The sequence below is a fragment of the Gopherus evgoodei genome, unplaced genomic scaffold (assembly GCF_007399415.2).
Source record: "Gopherus evgoodei ecotype Sinaloan lineage unplaced genomic scaffold, rGopEvg1_v1.p scaffold_37_arrow_ctg1, whole genome shotgun sequence".
NCBI lineage: Eukaryota > Metazoa > Chordata > Testudines > Testudinidae > Gopherus > Gopherus evgoodei.
This window is the reverse complement of record NW_022060049.1, coordinates 2,560,329-2,575,073: the sequence shown is the minus strand read 5'-3', so window position 1 is coordinate 2,575,073 and position 14,745 is coordinate 2,560,329. Positions and strand designations below refer to the sequence as shown.

General features: G+C 41.1%; 1 protein-coding gene across 6 annotated transcripts in view; it reads right to left on the bottom strand.

Annotated features, from left to right (window-relative positions):
- LOC115642091 (adhesion G protein-coupled receptor E3-like) overlaps nucleotides 1-14,457 on the bottom strand; it is a 43,972-nt gene extending 29,515 nt beyond the window's left edge. For 4 of the 6 annotated variants that reach the window (XM_030545492.1, XM_030545490.1, XM_030545494.1 and 1 more), the window contains exons 1-2: nucleotides 8,628-8,892; nucleotides 277-342 (exon numbers count right to left, since the gene is read on the bottom strand). In XM_030545492.1, the coding sequence (XP_030401352.1) occupies nucleotides 277-342; nucleotides 8,628-8,658 (97 nt within the window). In that variant the 5' untranslated portion in view covers nucleotides 8,659-8,892. Of the gene's footprint in view, nucleotides 1-276; nucleotides 343-1,382; nucleotides 1,430-8,627; nucleotides 8,893-11,563; nucleotides 11,624-14,411 lie in introns of those variants that run through there. The other 2 variants (XM_030545491.1, XM_030545493.1) reach the window with 2 other exon arrangements.
- Nucleotides 14,458-14,745: the final 288 nt, after the last annotated feature.

The following is a 14,745-nucleotide window of genomic DNA, read 5'->3' as shown; positions in this document are numbered from 1 at the left end:
ATAAGGAGGAATTATCCCTGACACCCAATCTTTCCTCTTCTTAAAGTTCTGGGTTTTCCCTTCAGGGCCTATTTAGAACCTGAGCTGTACCCACCCCTTTGGGCATTCCGCTACTCCTAGTGACCGGATGCACTGAACCCCATTAGAGTCCCGATAATGCTGCTGAGAGCTGCCAGGCCAATACCAGCTTCATTGCACACACTCCATCTGGGATCACTTATTATGGGCACAGAAGTGTTACACAAGGCATTATGTTTCACTAACCGGAGAACTTACCAATTCTGTTTGTCCTCTGGGTGCTTGCTGGTGGCGGAAACCAGAACAGTCCAAGGTAGAAAAACACTTGAGAGAAGAGGAACAAAACTTGTTTAAAATCTAAGATATGGCAATAAACAACACAGGGAGATATTACTAAATAAAGGAGTCTAAGCACCTGTATATGAGTCTGACCCTAATCTCAGTTACACTGGTGTAAATTTGGAATGACTCCATTGGTTTACTTTTATTGGAGTTACACTGGATTTATCCTGGGATTTAGGAGATCAGAATTAGGATCAGGGCACTGGACCTCACTATATGGGGAGAATGGAAACTTGGAACTGGATTTTTTCATGCTAGTCTCATCCTCTTATGCTCTGTAGGAGGCAGTTGGGAGAATGGAGTCTGAGTGGCTTCTCAGTGCCCTGGGACAAGGTCTCATGGATTCACAGGGTCTGCTCTATGCTGCAGTCTGTAACCAGTCCCTTTGGAGACATCCCTGTAGAGGTGCTGGGCCCCAAGGAGCTACACAGTTCCACAGGGGCAGACCCGTGGCCTCCAAAACTAGGTCTTTGGGTACCAGCAACCCCTGTCATTTTCCATGACTCCCTGTAGTAAGTCCAGCAGAGCCAGATTCCAGTGGGAGGTTTGTTCTTTACTCCTTCAGGGAACAACACGCTCAGTGAGTATTTGCAGTAATGCCAGGCAGCCTTTTCAAAACAAGATAAGAATGTATTAGCCACCTGGCCTCCAGAATCTGACAGTCCTTACTTTAGCATAGAGAGGCACAGGTTAGGACATGGTCCATGCCGACCAATGCCAGGGCTCGCATGGGCCAGGCTGCTGTAGGAACAAACCATCTTGTCTCTCTCTCTCTCGCAGTCTCTGTTTGTTTAGTTCCAGGCATGCTTCCTATGTCTCTGAAAGCTCAGCTCTAAATCTAGCCACCTATCACCTTTCCCCTTTGTTCTCCCGCTCAGGGTGTTTGGTTTGCTGCCCTGCAAGGGGCCGGGAAATCTCCTTCCTCTCAGATGTTGGTCACTAGGAGTGAATGTCCCGGCCACTGTGGTTTCCATTGTCTTTTCCAGACCCTCCATTCGCATGTGTAGACGTTCTTTACTTACTTTGTTAATGACTTGAGTCTCCAACCAGACTGCTGAGTCAGATACCACATCACTTCCCTTTTCGCTCAATGCACAGAAATGCAAAGGCCGGAGGGAAACTGAAGCATGCACAGGAATCATAAATCTTTACCAAAATTCACAGAATCACCACATTTCCCCATTTGCCCTTGTCAATTTGGGTTCTGTCAGATATAACCTTCTTGCATCTGTTCCTCATGGGTCAGCAAGCCCAGGGCTAGCAAGGAAGCAAACACATGCCCTAGAGAGGGGCAAGATGCACAATAAGTTTGCAGGAAAGCAGGTATCTTGCTAATCTCTTTAGCCAACAGTTGGTGCTGCAGCTGCTTTCGGCCCGCCCGTGAAGCCGGACGGGTAACAGAATGTCCATCTACACAGCGCAGCAGACTGCAGCAGCAAGGCTCAGAACCCAGCTCGACAGACTTGGGCTCGTGCAACTGTGCTAAAAGTAGCTGCGTACACAGAGCTTCTAAGTTGTGGCTTGGACGGGAGGTCAGGCTCTGAAGTCTGGGGTGGGGATGGGCCTCAGCTGGTCCAAACCACAACTTAAAAGTTCTGTCCACACACCTATTTTTATCATGGTAGCACAAGCCCAAGTCTGTCAAGGTGGGCTTGGAGAGTCCCTGCCACATGTTATAGGTTTTTTTTTGGGGGGGGGACTAATGAATTTTGCATTGTTATGCTGTAATTAATTGTTGTTTGAGTGTTTTTTTTATTTTTTTATTTTGTTTTTTATTAAGTTTTTTAGGGAGTTATTTTATGCTGGTTTTGATTACAACTATTTTGTTTTTATGGATAGGGGCTTGTTTTATTTTTAGAGTTAATTTGCTTTTTATGATATTGTAAGAGGGGCACGTTACAATTTTTGGTGCTTTTATGTTTGTTTAGGGTTTTTCTTTTAGAATATTTGGCTTGGTGATGGCTTTTATATTTATTTTTTAATATAAATTTCATTTATGTAAGCAGAGTCAGAATAAGCTCTGCCCTGACATCTGGTAGTAAGCTGTGGAAAAGGACTTCATCAGCTGATCTTGTTTGCATGGGCACACCCACCCCCCCCAGCATGATTGGACTGCTTGCCCAAATGGTCACTTTGGCTGCTAACTTATGATGCACCTGGGGTGACTAGTAAGGAGCTGATAAGTTTAGCACAAAGGCTAGTGGAAGCCGTAATGGACTTCCTGAGGCCGTTTGGAGGGAATCAGTGAGTTGGTATAATAGGGAGTGTGATTTGTCAGGATGACAAATTCTCAGCTGGGAGGAGGATGTAAGCAGAGCCAGAATGAGCTCTACCCTGACATCTGGTGCTGAGTTGTGGAAAGGGACTTCAGGGGCTGATCTAGTTTGCATGGGCACACCCACCCCGCTTAGCATGATGGGACTACTTGCCCAAATGGTGACTTTGGCTGCTGTGGGATCCCAGTCTTTTTGTTATTCAGGCAGGAGTAATAAAGTGTTGTTATCCGGGTTATGTGACTTGTCATGTGAACTGTACTTGACATTTTATGATGGAAGGACTCACCCTCAACTAAGTAGTACTCGCTAGGCAAGGGACATGGGTTCCAAAGCCCAATGTCATGAGATAGAGGAGAGTTTTGTTATGTATTGTAATATAGAAGTAAGTGATTTCTAGATCAAAGCATTAGTTCTACTTTGGGCTAATGGTTCTGAGTGTGCTAGTAATGAAGCTTTTCTACTAACAGCTGAAATCACTGAAAATTGTGTTAAGTAGTGTTGGTAAGGGGGGTATGCGATGAGGGGAGGGGAGTGGTGAGCAGCATGTCTGGTGGAGACAACTGTCTCAGAACCCTGCAGAGTGCTGTAGCAATTGGCAGTCAACCCAAGCAGTGGAGCATATAAGGTGCCCCCATATCTCTCCTTGTTTCACTCAGGCTGGGAGGTAAACTCTGAAGATAAATTTAGCCTGCTCTGACCAGGGACAGAAACTGTGGGAGGGGTGACTTTTGGGTTGCTGGACTCAAGACCCTGAGGGGAAAAGGGCACTGCCAAACTTGCTTGGGGATGGGTCTTTTGCTTGTGATTTGTGTTATGAATCCTGTTTGTGGTGTTTGCCCACATAATGCTATATTGTTTCCCTCCTTCATTAAAAGGCTTTTGCTACACTCAGATTCTGTGCTTGAGAGAGGGGAAGTATTGGCTCTTAGAGGCACATATGTAGTTGTCCCAGCTAGGTCACGTGGTGGGGACTGGAGCCAGTTTTGCCTTGTGTTTTTGAAAAGGAACCCCTAGATAATGAACCCAACTCTTGTTGCTGCTAGCTCAGATGGGCAGAAGGGTTACATTTATATATGAAATAGAACTGATATACATAAAGCATTTGAACAGAAACATTAAGTTGCAATGCAGGAGAAAACAATTATTGCACTCCTTTACTTATTTTAAAATGCTAAACCTACAACAAAGTGGTAACCCTAAAGGTCTGTCACTGCCTTGAAATGAACTTTAGACACAGATTTTGGCTGATGAATTTTTACTAATGGCCCATTGGACCTTTTTTATTTATTTATTTATTTATTTATTGCTTTGAGAAAGGCTGGCTGGCAGGATATGGTTAAATTATATACTAATATATTTAATGCATGCTACATTATTTTTTAATTATTTTACATTATACAAAATAAATAAAATGTTACTACTTTTTATTTTTAAGAACAATTTTTGAGTGGATTATATTTCATATAACTGTTTTATAGCAACATACTGAGAGACAATTTGAGCTTGTTGTAATTTAACAAACTTTTTTGTTTCAGATTTAAGGATTTTTTTTGTTAATAGACTGGAGTTTTTTTAATTTTGCTCTTTTGCAGTATTGTTTTTTGTAAATACAGTTAAATGCTTATTTTGTTACTTAATGTACTTAATTTTGTAACAATATATAACAATGCTAGTAACAAGACAAACAACAAAAGACAAAACAATGTTTCTTGCGACAGTAAATTTATGGTATTTTGGGTTGCTTTTTAGCTGGTACCAGCATTTTTTTTAACAGACAAAAGGAACACGTTTTTATCCCTTTTGAGGTGGTAGATTATTGCTTAACATTTTTTTAAAATAAATATTTTTGCTGATTGCAGGCAAAACAGAGGAATTACCCTTATACTTCTTTGCTTTTTTGTTCTATATGCAGGCGAGGTTTTAATGGCCTTTTACATTTTAAGGGTTTAGGGTGAATTATTTTACTGTATTGTTATTAAATTTATGAGGTGGGGTACTTCAGGGTTTTTTTATATAGCAGACTAAGTTTGTAATTTTTTCCCCTGTGCTGCTAAGCTTTAAGTTTTTTTTACAGGTAGTAGCTGAGAAGCACTACTATCTGACTTTAAAGTGTTTTTTTTTTAATTCATAGATAATATACATTGTTACTGGGGTACTTATTAACATTAAATTTATCTTAATGTTTTATATGAACAATAAATATATTAAAAGTGTTTTGTTATACTATGCCTTTTATTTAGACTATTTCTTTTAGAGGGTAGTGTTGTTTTTTTTAAATTTTGCATAGGCTTTTAATTTAATTATATTTGGGGGGGGCTGGTGAATTAAAAGGTACGTGTGTTATGCATATAAACAGATTTTTTTAACTTGTTTTTAGATTTTAGCATTGTATACACACAAAAAGGATATTTTGTATTTAGGGGTTATTTAATTATTTTTTAGGTTTGATTTTTTTTGGAGGGTTATAATTTGAAATTTTTGGTTTTAGGTAGTTTGTTTGCTGATTAGGTATGTTTTTTTTATTTGCAGCTTTTTTGTGCTGCCAGTGATGGAATTTGTTTGGTGGTAATTACTTAGGTAATTTGCATGAGCTGATGCTGTTTGGCTTGATTTTGGATTTAAAGCCATTAGCAGAGCTTAGAGACTTTGTTTTCAAATGGACACAGTCAGCTTCCACTAGAGTTCTGATTACTTTTTATTTTTAACTTTTGCTTTTAAAGCACACAGCAATATGAAAAAGAAAACACAACCTATGGTGGCTCCCTTTGAGGCCTTAATAGGATTTTAACTAAGTACCATGTTTTGTTTGCTTTTTGTTTTACTTTTTTTCACAATATACCCTGTACATGTTCTGGAAAAAATGCACATTTTTTAATAGTTTAACTTTTATAACATTATATTAGCCATAGTCATTTTTACATAAGGTGCTTACTGAGTTTTTATGTACTTTTATAAAGGTGACAGTTTGATTACGCAGAGCCACCTTAAGGCTCAGTGGGTTTTAATGTTGCTTTTTTTGTTTTGTGCACCTTACCCCTGCTGTTGCTGCAGAAGGGCACTGCTTTTAAATTTTAAAAGGAAATTATGGTCGCTTTTATCTGCTATTTTTTTTACCAAAAAACAAATCTAGATATTTATTTTATTTGGGGGGGGGGTTGACTGCCTTGCTACAGCCTTGACTTAGCTCTTTAAAAAGATATTGAACTTTATAAAGCATTGAGGTACTGTACCTTAAGGGTTAAATGCTAAATACCAAAGCTAACAACACTAGTTATTTGTGTTTGGCAAAAAGCATGGGTTAGTGGTAATAAATAAAAATTAAAATCATACCAATTTATTTTAAACTTACAAAACAAGAGTTTTACAAACTAGTAGTATAGATTTAGGTCTGGAAAACCTTACATATTTACACACACAGATGTGTATATACATACATTTTTTAAAACATTTTTATATTGCTTTAATTTTTACACAGCTGTACATAAATTATATTATACACACACACACTCACATGCACACAGCCCTCTACCCTAATATAACATGAATTCGGATATAATGCAGTAAAGCAGCGTTCCGGGGGGGCAGGGCTGCGCACTCCGATGGATCAAAGCAAGTTCTATATAATGCGGTTTCACCTATAACACGGTAAGATTTTTTGGCTCTCGAGGACAGCGTTATATCAAGGTAGAGGGGAGTGTGTGTGTGTGTGTATATATTTACACAGTTAAGTTTTCATAGAAACCCCTTATGGTTTTTTTTATTTTGGTTTTTTTAAGCAAATTTGACTAAATTGTTCATAGTCAAATTATTTAAATTACCTTTTTTTTTTTTTGCTTGGATTATTTACAAACTTTTTTTGGAAAAGGGACAATTTTCCCTTCAAAATGGCTACAAAGAAACCAAGAAGTTTTTTTATAACACTTCTAAAAAAATTTTTTAGAACATTTAACTGCTTAATTCCCTCCAGCTTTTGCAGAGTTAACTTTTTTTTTTATTTTTTATTTTTAATTACTTGCTTATTTTTTTAAATGACACTTTTATTTGCCCAGATATTCCTATTTCAAATATTGGCCCAGGGATCTGAAATCTCCATGTCTGTGTGTGCTTACTGCTTTTTTCACTTTTGCCCCTATGCCCATTAGGGCTCCCGATTTGTTTTTTAATGTTTTTATTTGTTGCCTGCTTGCTTGTTTGGGCCTGATTTTGTGCTTTTTGTTTTTTTGCTGTTGCTATACAGGCAGTATTTTAGAAAATAACTGTTTTTATTGCTAATTTTGATAAGGAGGCACTGATGGGCTTTTTTAATTTTTGTATTTTAGTTGTAGTATGGACATTGGCTAATTCTTGTTTAGTTGATGGGATGTGCCCAAACTTTTGCATAATTTTTTTAAAAGGAGGAGTTTTTTGTATGAATGGTAAATTTTTTTGCCTTTTTTTAAGCGTTATTTTTACACTTTACACTTGAACTTTTTTTTATGAATTTTTTTTACCTTTATAACTTTTCGTGCCCATGATTGTCCTGGGACTTACACAACACAAAAAGTCTATACTCACTAAAAACCCTGACTGACAGAGCAGGAGGGGGGAATGCTAAGCCCTCTGCCTTCTGGGGTTGATCATGCTATGACTGAGGGTATATTTGCCTATGCAATTTTTCCTCAACAGACGGGTAGGAGCAATGAGGACTCTAATTCTCCCCCTTGTGGCCTGGTACCTTTACGGCCGGGATGTGCACACCTGAATGATTGGTCACTTTATACATATGGTATACCTTTTAGCAGTATTTTTAACAATTATGGTGAATGTCTTCCTGTTTTCACAATTCTCCACCAAAAATGTTATGCTTATAAGAAGCATATGGGATCTTTTTCAAGGGACAAGGCAATACACCGCATTTATTGGAAATACAACAATTAGCTTATGCATTTAATTACACACACACAGTCTCACCGGTTGATGTTATAGTTACCAGTGTAGAGACTGGATCAATCTAGTAGCCAGCAAGATTGATCACAGGTAGGGAGGAGCCAGGTTCTGTCAGCTGTGACACAATGCTCCGGGGAAGTCTTGGCAAAATGAACCCAGAAGTTTCATGGCAAAGCACGCTATTTACATAGTGATTTTTTTTTCAGTGGGACCAATGGATTTTGCACCGTTATGCTGTAATTAATTGTTGTTTGATGGGTGCTTGTTTTTTAAAAATTTTTTTTAATTTTTATAGGTTTTTTTATTTTTAGGGGAGTTATTTTATGCTAGTTTTGATCACAGCTATTTTGTCTTTATTGATAGATGCCTGTTTTATTTTTAGAGTAGTTAATTCCCCTTCCTCTGACATTTTAATAGGGGTGTGTTGCAATGTCCTGGCACCCTTATGTTTGTTCCTTGGTTCTTTCCTAGAACAATTGGTCCACTGATGGCCTTTACACTTATTTTTTAACACATACATTCCTTATTTACACACAAAACAGGATTGATTTACATAGAGCATTGGAACAGAAACATCAAATTGCAATGCAGGAGAAAACAATTATTGCATTCCTTTACTTATTTTAAAATGCTAAACCTACAACAAAGTGGTGACCCTAAAGGTCTGTCACAGCCTTGAAATCAGCTTCAGACACAGATTTTGGCTGATGCATCTTTACCGATGGCCCATTAAGCCATTCCTTTCTGCTTTCAGAAAGGGTGGCTGGCAGGATATTGTCAGATCATACACAACACATTTAATGCATGCTACGTTATTATTATTTATTCTTCATTCAAAATTATATAAAATACAAACATAACACTTTACTACTACAGCTGTGTAGATGTGCCCTGATAGGCCAGGGCACCGCTAAAGTACCTGAGGAAAGAACCTCTAACTTCCCCCCCCGGCATCTCCAAGTAATTTGCCAGCTGGCTACTCCCAGCTATTCAGAGGATAGAGGCTTGCCTGCCACACTCTCCCATACATCATGGCTCTGCCATCACTTACTCGGTTCTACTTACTTGGAGGGAATGCGAAGCTTCGGCGTCCCATGGCTGCTCAGAAGACAAGCTCTGGGATTCTCACCGTTGCACTTTCCTTATAAACTAGAAACAAGACCCAATGCAAAATTGACACAAACTCAGTCACAGCATCTTCCTTATCTCTGGTCTGTGGAAACAGAGTCTTTGGGCCAAGCTCACCTCACTAAAGTCAGTAACTGATCCCACTAAGGGGATGGGCCCTTTATTATTTATCTTCCCCAACCCCTGCAGTGTGCTGGGTGCTCTCATAGGGCAACAGGAAATCAGACTGTCCTTACACTGACGTTTACACTCTCATGGGGGATCTGACACACCAGGTGAGAGTTGTATACAATTGGTGCTGAAATAAGATGAACAAACAAGGGTTACCAATCTAAGATCAGATGGTTACTTATCTGTACCACGCATCCACTTCCTCCCCAGCTCTTTCAAAGTCAGGTGTCTGTTGAGGGCAGGCCACAGAAAGAGGGGTTTAAAACTGGTAGGAGGAGAGGCTCCCATTTTACCCCTGGGACAACAGAAGGGGGTTGGGAGCCTAAACATGAGTCATAGAATCAGGCCCTAAGTTAACTTTGCCTGTTTGTAAATTTCCCCCAAATGGACTGCAGTTCCCTTGAATGTATTCATTGCTCAACATTATCCATGGAATAATTTTGCTGAATGACTTATTTGATGTTAAGTTCTCAAGCGATTTTAATTGATTGCTTAAGTCACCCAGTCTCATTTCAAACTCTTAAATTCTGGTGCCTAAATCTCAGTTACTATTTTGATATTCACTTCCTACTAAATCTGTGTTGGTAGGGGAGATGCAACAACAAAATTGGTGTAAATTTTTTGTACTTATTCAATGAAATTTTGAAATATAAAAAATTTCAGCCAGCTACATAGTTGCTCAAAAACTAAAAAAAACTTGGACATTTTTCCTCCCTACATTCTCCCTTCCCCCCACCCCTGTTTGTTGAAATTCAAAATCTTCTTGATTATTCCCCTACTCCTTTTTTTTTTGGTTAAAGTTTGTGGTTGAAGGGAGTAGGGGGTAGCTCCCTTTTATGGACACCCATCCACCAGTTAGCTATAAAGTCCCTCTTGGGGGGCTGTTCTCTGCTTACTTTACCTGTAAAGGGTTAACAAAGTCCCCCAGGTGAAGGAAAGGGAGTGGGCACCTGACCAGAAGAGCCAATGGGAAGGCTAGAACTTTTTAAAATGGGGAAAAACTTCCCCTCTTTGTCTCTGTTGTTGCTCTCCAGGAAGGAGAGGAACAGGGAGCAGTTATGCTATGAGAAACTTTGTCAGGTATGATCATAAATCATCCGATCATACCTAGAACTACTTATTTGAAACTCCCAAATGTGTAAGTAGATCAGGAATGTTTAGAAAGATGCAGTTCGGGTTATTTCTGTTTATTTCTTATGGCTAATGGACTCATTTGTGCTAACCCCAGATGCTTTTGTTTGCTTGTTACCTTTAAGCTGAACCCCTAAGAAAGCCGTTTTCCGTACTTAATTTTTGGAATTGCTCTTTTAAAATCTAACAAAATCCTAAATTCCAGATATATTTTTCTTTTTTGTTAATAAAATTTACTGTAAGAACAGGATTGGATTTTTGGTGTCTAAGAGGTTTGTGTGTATGTTGTTTAATTAGCTGGTGGCAACAACTAATTTCCTTTGTTTTCTTTCTCAGCTCTTCCCTAAGGGATGAGGCCTGTAAAGGGCTTGAGGGTACCCCACAGGAAGGAATTCCCAAGTGAGTCTTCCTGGGTTCCAAAAGGGGTTTTGCATTTGGGTGCTGGAAGTGTTTACCAAGCCAAGGTCAGAAAGAAGCTGTAACCTTCGGAGTTTAATACAAGGCCTTGGCTACACTGGTGCTTTACAGAGCTGCAACTTTCTCGCTCAGGGGTGTGAAAAAACACCCCCCTAAGAGCAGCAAGTTACAGCGCTGCAAAGCGCCAGTGTAAACAGTGCGCCAGCGCTGCAAGCTAATCCCCAAGGGGAGGTGGAGTACCTGCAGCGCTGGGAGAGCTATCTCCCAGCGCTGGCGCCACGACCACACTCGCACTTCAAAGCGCTGCCACCGGAGGCTGTACGGCTGCAAGTGTAGCCGTACCTCAAGCCTAGCTGGCCACCACCTTCTGCCCAAGTGTGGAATCTGCCTTGACAGCATTTTTGTCAAAACTTTGAAAAAAGTCAACCAGCTCTATTGTCTGCTGCTGTTCTCCAATATTCACCTTAAACTTGCTCTTTCTGTGCTGCGCTGTCCATATTAGAGCTACCCCAATGCAGCAATGACACTGCTATTGTTACTCGAGCTAGCTTTTATCTCCTCAGTGCAGTGCAAACATTCCCTGAATGTCACAAGGCCCATGCTCAGCAGTAGCGGGATCTGGGTGTGTTTCTAGCTATGTTAACTTCAAGATTTAGCTAGATCAAAGGTACAAGGTCTAGCTAGATCAGCGGTTCTCAAACTGTGGGTCGGGACCCAAAGTGGATTCGACCCCATTTTAATGGGTCACCAGGGCTGGCATTAGAGTTGCTGCCACCCGGTGGCCCAGAGGTGAAATGTGAGCCCCACTGCCTGGGGCCCGCAGGCAAAACCCTGGGTGGCAGAGCTCAAGTTACAGGCCCCCTGCCTGGGGCTGAAGCCCTTGGGCTTTGACCCCTGCACCCAGGGCGATGGGGCTCGGGTTGGCTCAGACTTTGGTCCCTGTTCCTGGGATCATGTAGTCATTTTTGTTGTCTGAAAGGGGTCACAGATGGACCACTATTCCTGCCTCCTGATTGCAGTGTAGACATTCCCCGAGTGTCACAGGACCCATATGCAGTGGTAGCAGGACCTGGGTGTGTTTCTAACTATGTTCCTATAGAAAGAGGGGTGCAGGTGGGAGGGTTTGAAGGAGAGTTGGCCTCACAAAGACTCACGGTATGAGTAGGGCAGAAGACCAGAAGCTGCAAACATGGGAGTGGGCAAGCAGTCATCTCCTGAAAATACAAGGAGAGAAGAGTTTTAAGGTCTTCTTTCCCTACAGAAGACCACTAGAGGTAGGATGTCTTCCAGATCTCTAACAGAAATCTTTGTTCTCCACCACTGAGCAATGAGGAGTGGATGGGAGAGTCCTGTATAACCAGAGCCCAAACTAACAAGGGCACACAGGGAAAGACCTGTCTCAGCCTCAAAACACGCACTGCTAGGAGAATGAAAAAACACTCAGACCCAGGCCCCTAAGGATGAGGATGAGACCTGAATGAAAAAAATCCAGTGTCAGGGCTTTAGTCTCCTGTCATTTACACCAGACTTTTACTGGAAATACTCTTGATCGTATTTACACCGTTATAAATCTGAATTACCTCAGTGACATGGCAGCAACCCCATTGTCTTCAAAAGGTTTGCCTAAATCTAACTGATTGGAACTAAGGCGTTGTCTACACTAGGAAGGATTTGCTGGTATAACTATTTTAAAAGCAGCAAAGAGTCTTGTGGCACCTTATAGACTAACAGACGTTTTGAAGCATGAGCTTTCATGGGTGAATACCCACTTTGTTGGATGCATGAACTATTTTAAAGAATCTGTGAGGCTCCTTAGAATGATACCCATAGTATGTAGCTAAGGCTGTCAACATTCTAATAGCACAAAACCAAACACCCTAGCCCTGCCCATGCCCCTGTCCCTCCCCTTCACCAACGTTCTGCGCCTCATTCACTCCATCCCCACTCTTTCTGTCACTCACTCTCACCCACCCTCACTCACTTGTTCATTTTCTCCAGGCTGGGGCAGGGATTTGGGTGCAGGAGGGGGCTCTGGGCTAGGGATGAGGGGTTCAGAGTGCAGGAGGGAGTTCTGAGCTGGGAGGGGTATGTGATTTGTTCACGCAAGGAGTCAATGGCAGAGCTGGGAATTGAGTCCTAGTCTAGTGCCTAAACCACAAGATCGTTCCTCCTCACTCCATACATTTTTAATACTCTCAAATCCTATATATGAGCTGGTGTTTCTTTGTAAGATTCCCTCCTTCTTTATCTTTAAATAACCCTGAAACAAGACAAGGTTCAGGACAAGACAGTCTCCCATGCCAGACCTGAGAAACAGGACAGGACGGATTACAGTATTGTTTGCTTGAGCTCAGTTTACCTAGTATTCCTGATTGCTCTGTATTAGTGACCTGTCCTCTTCATTATTTGTCACTCTCCCAATTTTATTGTCATCTGCAAATTTCATCAGTGATGATTTTATGTTTTCTTTCAGGTCATTGATAAAAATGGTAAATCGCACAAGGCCAAGAACAGATTCCTACAGGATCCCACTAGAAACACACCCACTTGACAATGATTCCCCATCTATTATTACATTTTGAGACCTATCTGATATCTAGCTTTTAATTTATTCATTTTATTTCATTCTATTTTTTTAACCAAAATGTTCTGCAGTTCCAGATCAAACACCTTTTTCAGGTAAACTTGTAATCTCATTTAAAAAAAAATCTAGTTAGTTTGATAGGGTCTATTTCTCATAAAACTATGTTGACTGGCATTAATTTATATCACCCTCCTTTAATTCTTTATTGAGTCCTGAATCACCCACTCCATTATCTTCCCCTGGATCAGTGTCACACGTCTCGTTTACCCTTTTTAAATATTGGCACAATATTAGCTTTCTTCCAATCTTTTGGAACTTCCCCAGTATTCCGGAGCTTGCTGAAAATCAACATTAATGGTCCAGCAAGATCCTCAGCCAGCTCTTCTAAAACTCTTAGCTACCAGTTATCTGGATGTACTGTTTTAAAAATGCCTAAGTTGAGGAGTCACTGCTTTCCATCTCCAAAGATACTAATAGAATGGAAAGAGTGCTATCATCATATGATGACACTACATCATCCGTTTTTTTCCCTAACACAGAACAGAAATATTTATGAAAATCTTCTGCCTTTTCTGCATACTACTTATAATTCTACTATTTCCATCTAGTAATGGACCCATGCAATTTTCTACAAGCCAAATGCCTGTTATATCCACTGAGGGGATTTTAATCACAGTAACCCCACAATCAGCTCGGCCTCACTCCACTTGGTACCATGGGGCTCTTCTATGGAGGTGTAAATCTGTTGGCTCCTATGGAGTCACACCAGATTTACAGCAGCATAACCAAGATCCAAATCTAATTCATGAATGAACTTGATGGACCTGATTCCTGGAAGGTCTGAGCACTTCAAAACTCCCGCTGCAGGTCATGGGAGCTGTGAGCTCTCAGCACGTCTGAGAGGACCAGATCCCCCTGCTCTCTATGTGGCACTGAGACCACAACCCACTGAAGCACTTGAGCAGGTGCTTAACTCTAAGCACATGTCAACCACCCACACAGTAATTGGGAGCTTAAAGTTGTTGGACAGCTGCTATCTTGGCCAATACACCATGTCCTGCACTGGGGCCCTCCAGAGCTAAAAACAACAGCTGCTATAGATGGATCTAAAGACCTGTCACATGGTCACCAGAGGATTACACATACATAAGAAGCTTTGCTGAATGGGGTCTAAGAGCCAAAATTCTGCTGCAGCATGAACTGAGCTCAGGGTAAAACCCAGAAAGGATGCACATGATCACAACATAAAATGGGTTTATCTGTCTTTGGCTCCTTGCTCCTGTCCTCCCATCTCTCCCTCTCATCCTCCTCCTCTCCTTGAATTTCAGCTTGGCCTCACCATAGGAAGACCATATGCAGGATTCCCTCTGTGAGGAAGTAGCAGTGATCAGGCGTTGGAAGGGTATGGCATTTCTCACCTGTGGAGTCCTGGAGATCTGATGGGGCTTTCGTGGAATCAGCCTGGCTCTTCTCAATCCCCAGCCCCTTACCGCAGCCAGCTCCTCGGACACTGCAAACACCAGGGAGAGGAAAACGCTGCTTTACATGGGCACATCAAGAGGAGAGGCCCCACCCTCAATATGCAGGGCCATGCGGTGTTGCCAGCTCCCAGGATTTCATTGTGGGTCTCACAACATTGGATGTGTCTCTCCAAGTCCCAGCTCCTAGGTTCAAGCAAGAAAGTTTCTAGCCCTCGTAATTGTAGAGAAAAGCTTAAAATCAGGGCTTGAGCATGACTCTAAAGGCTCAGAA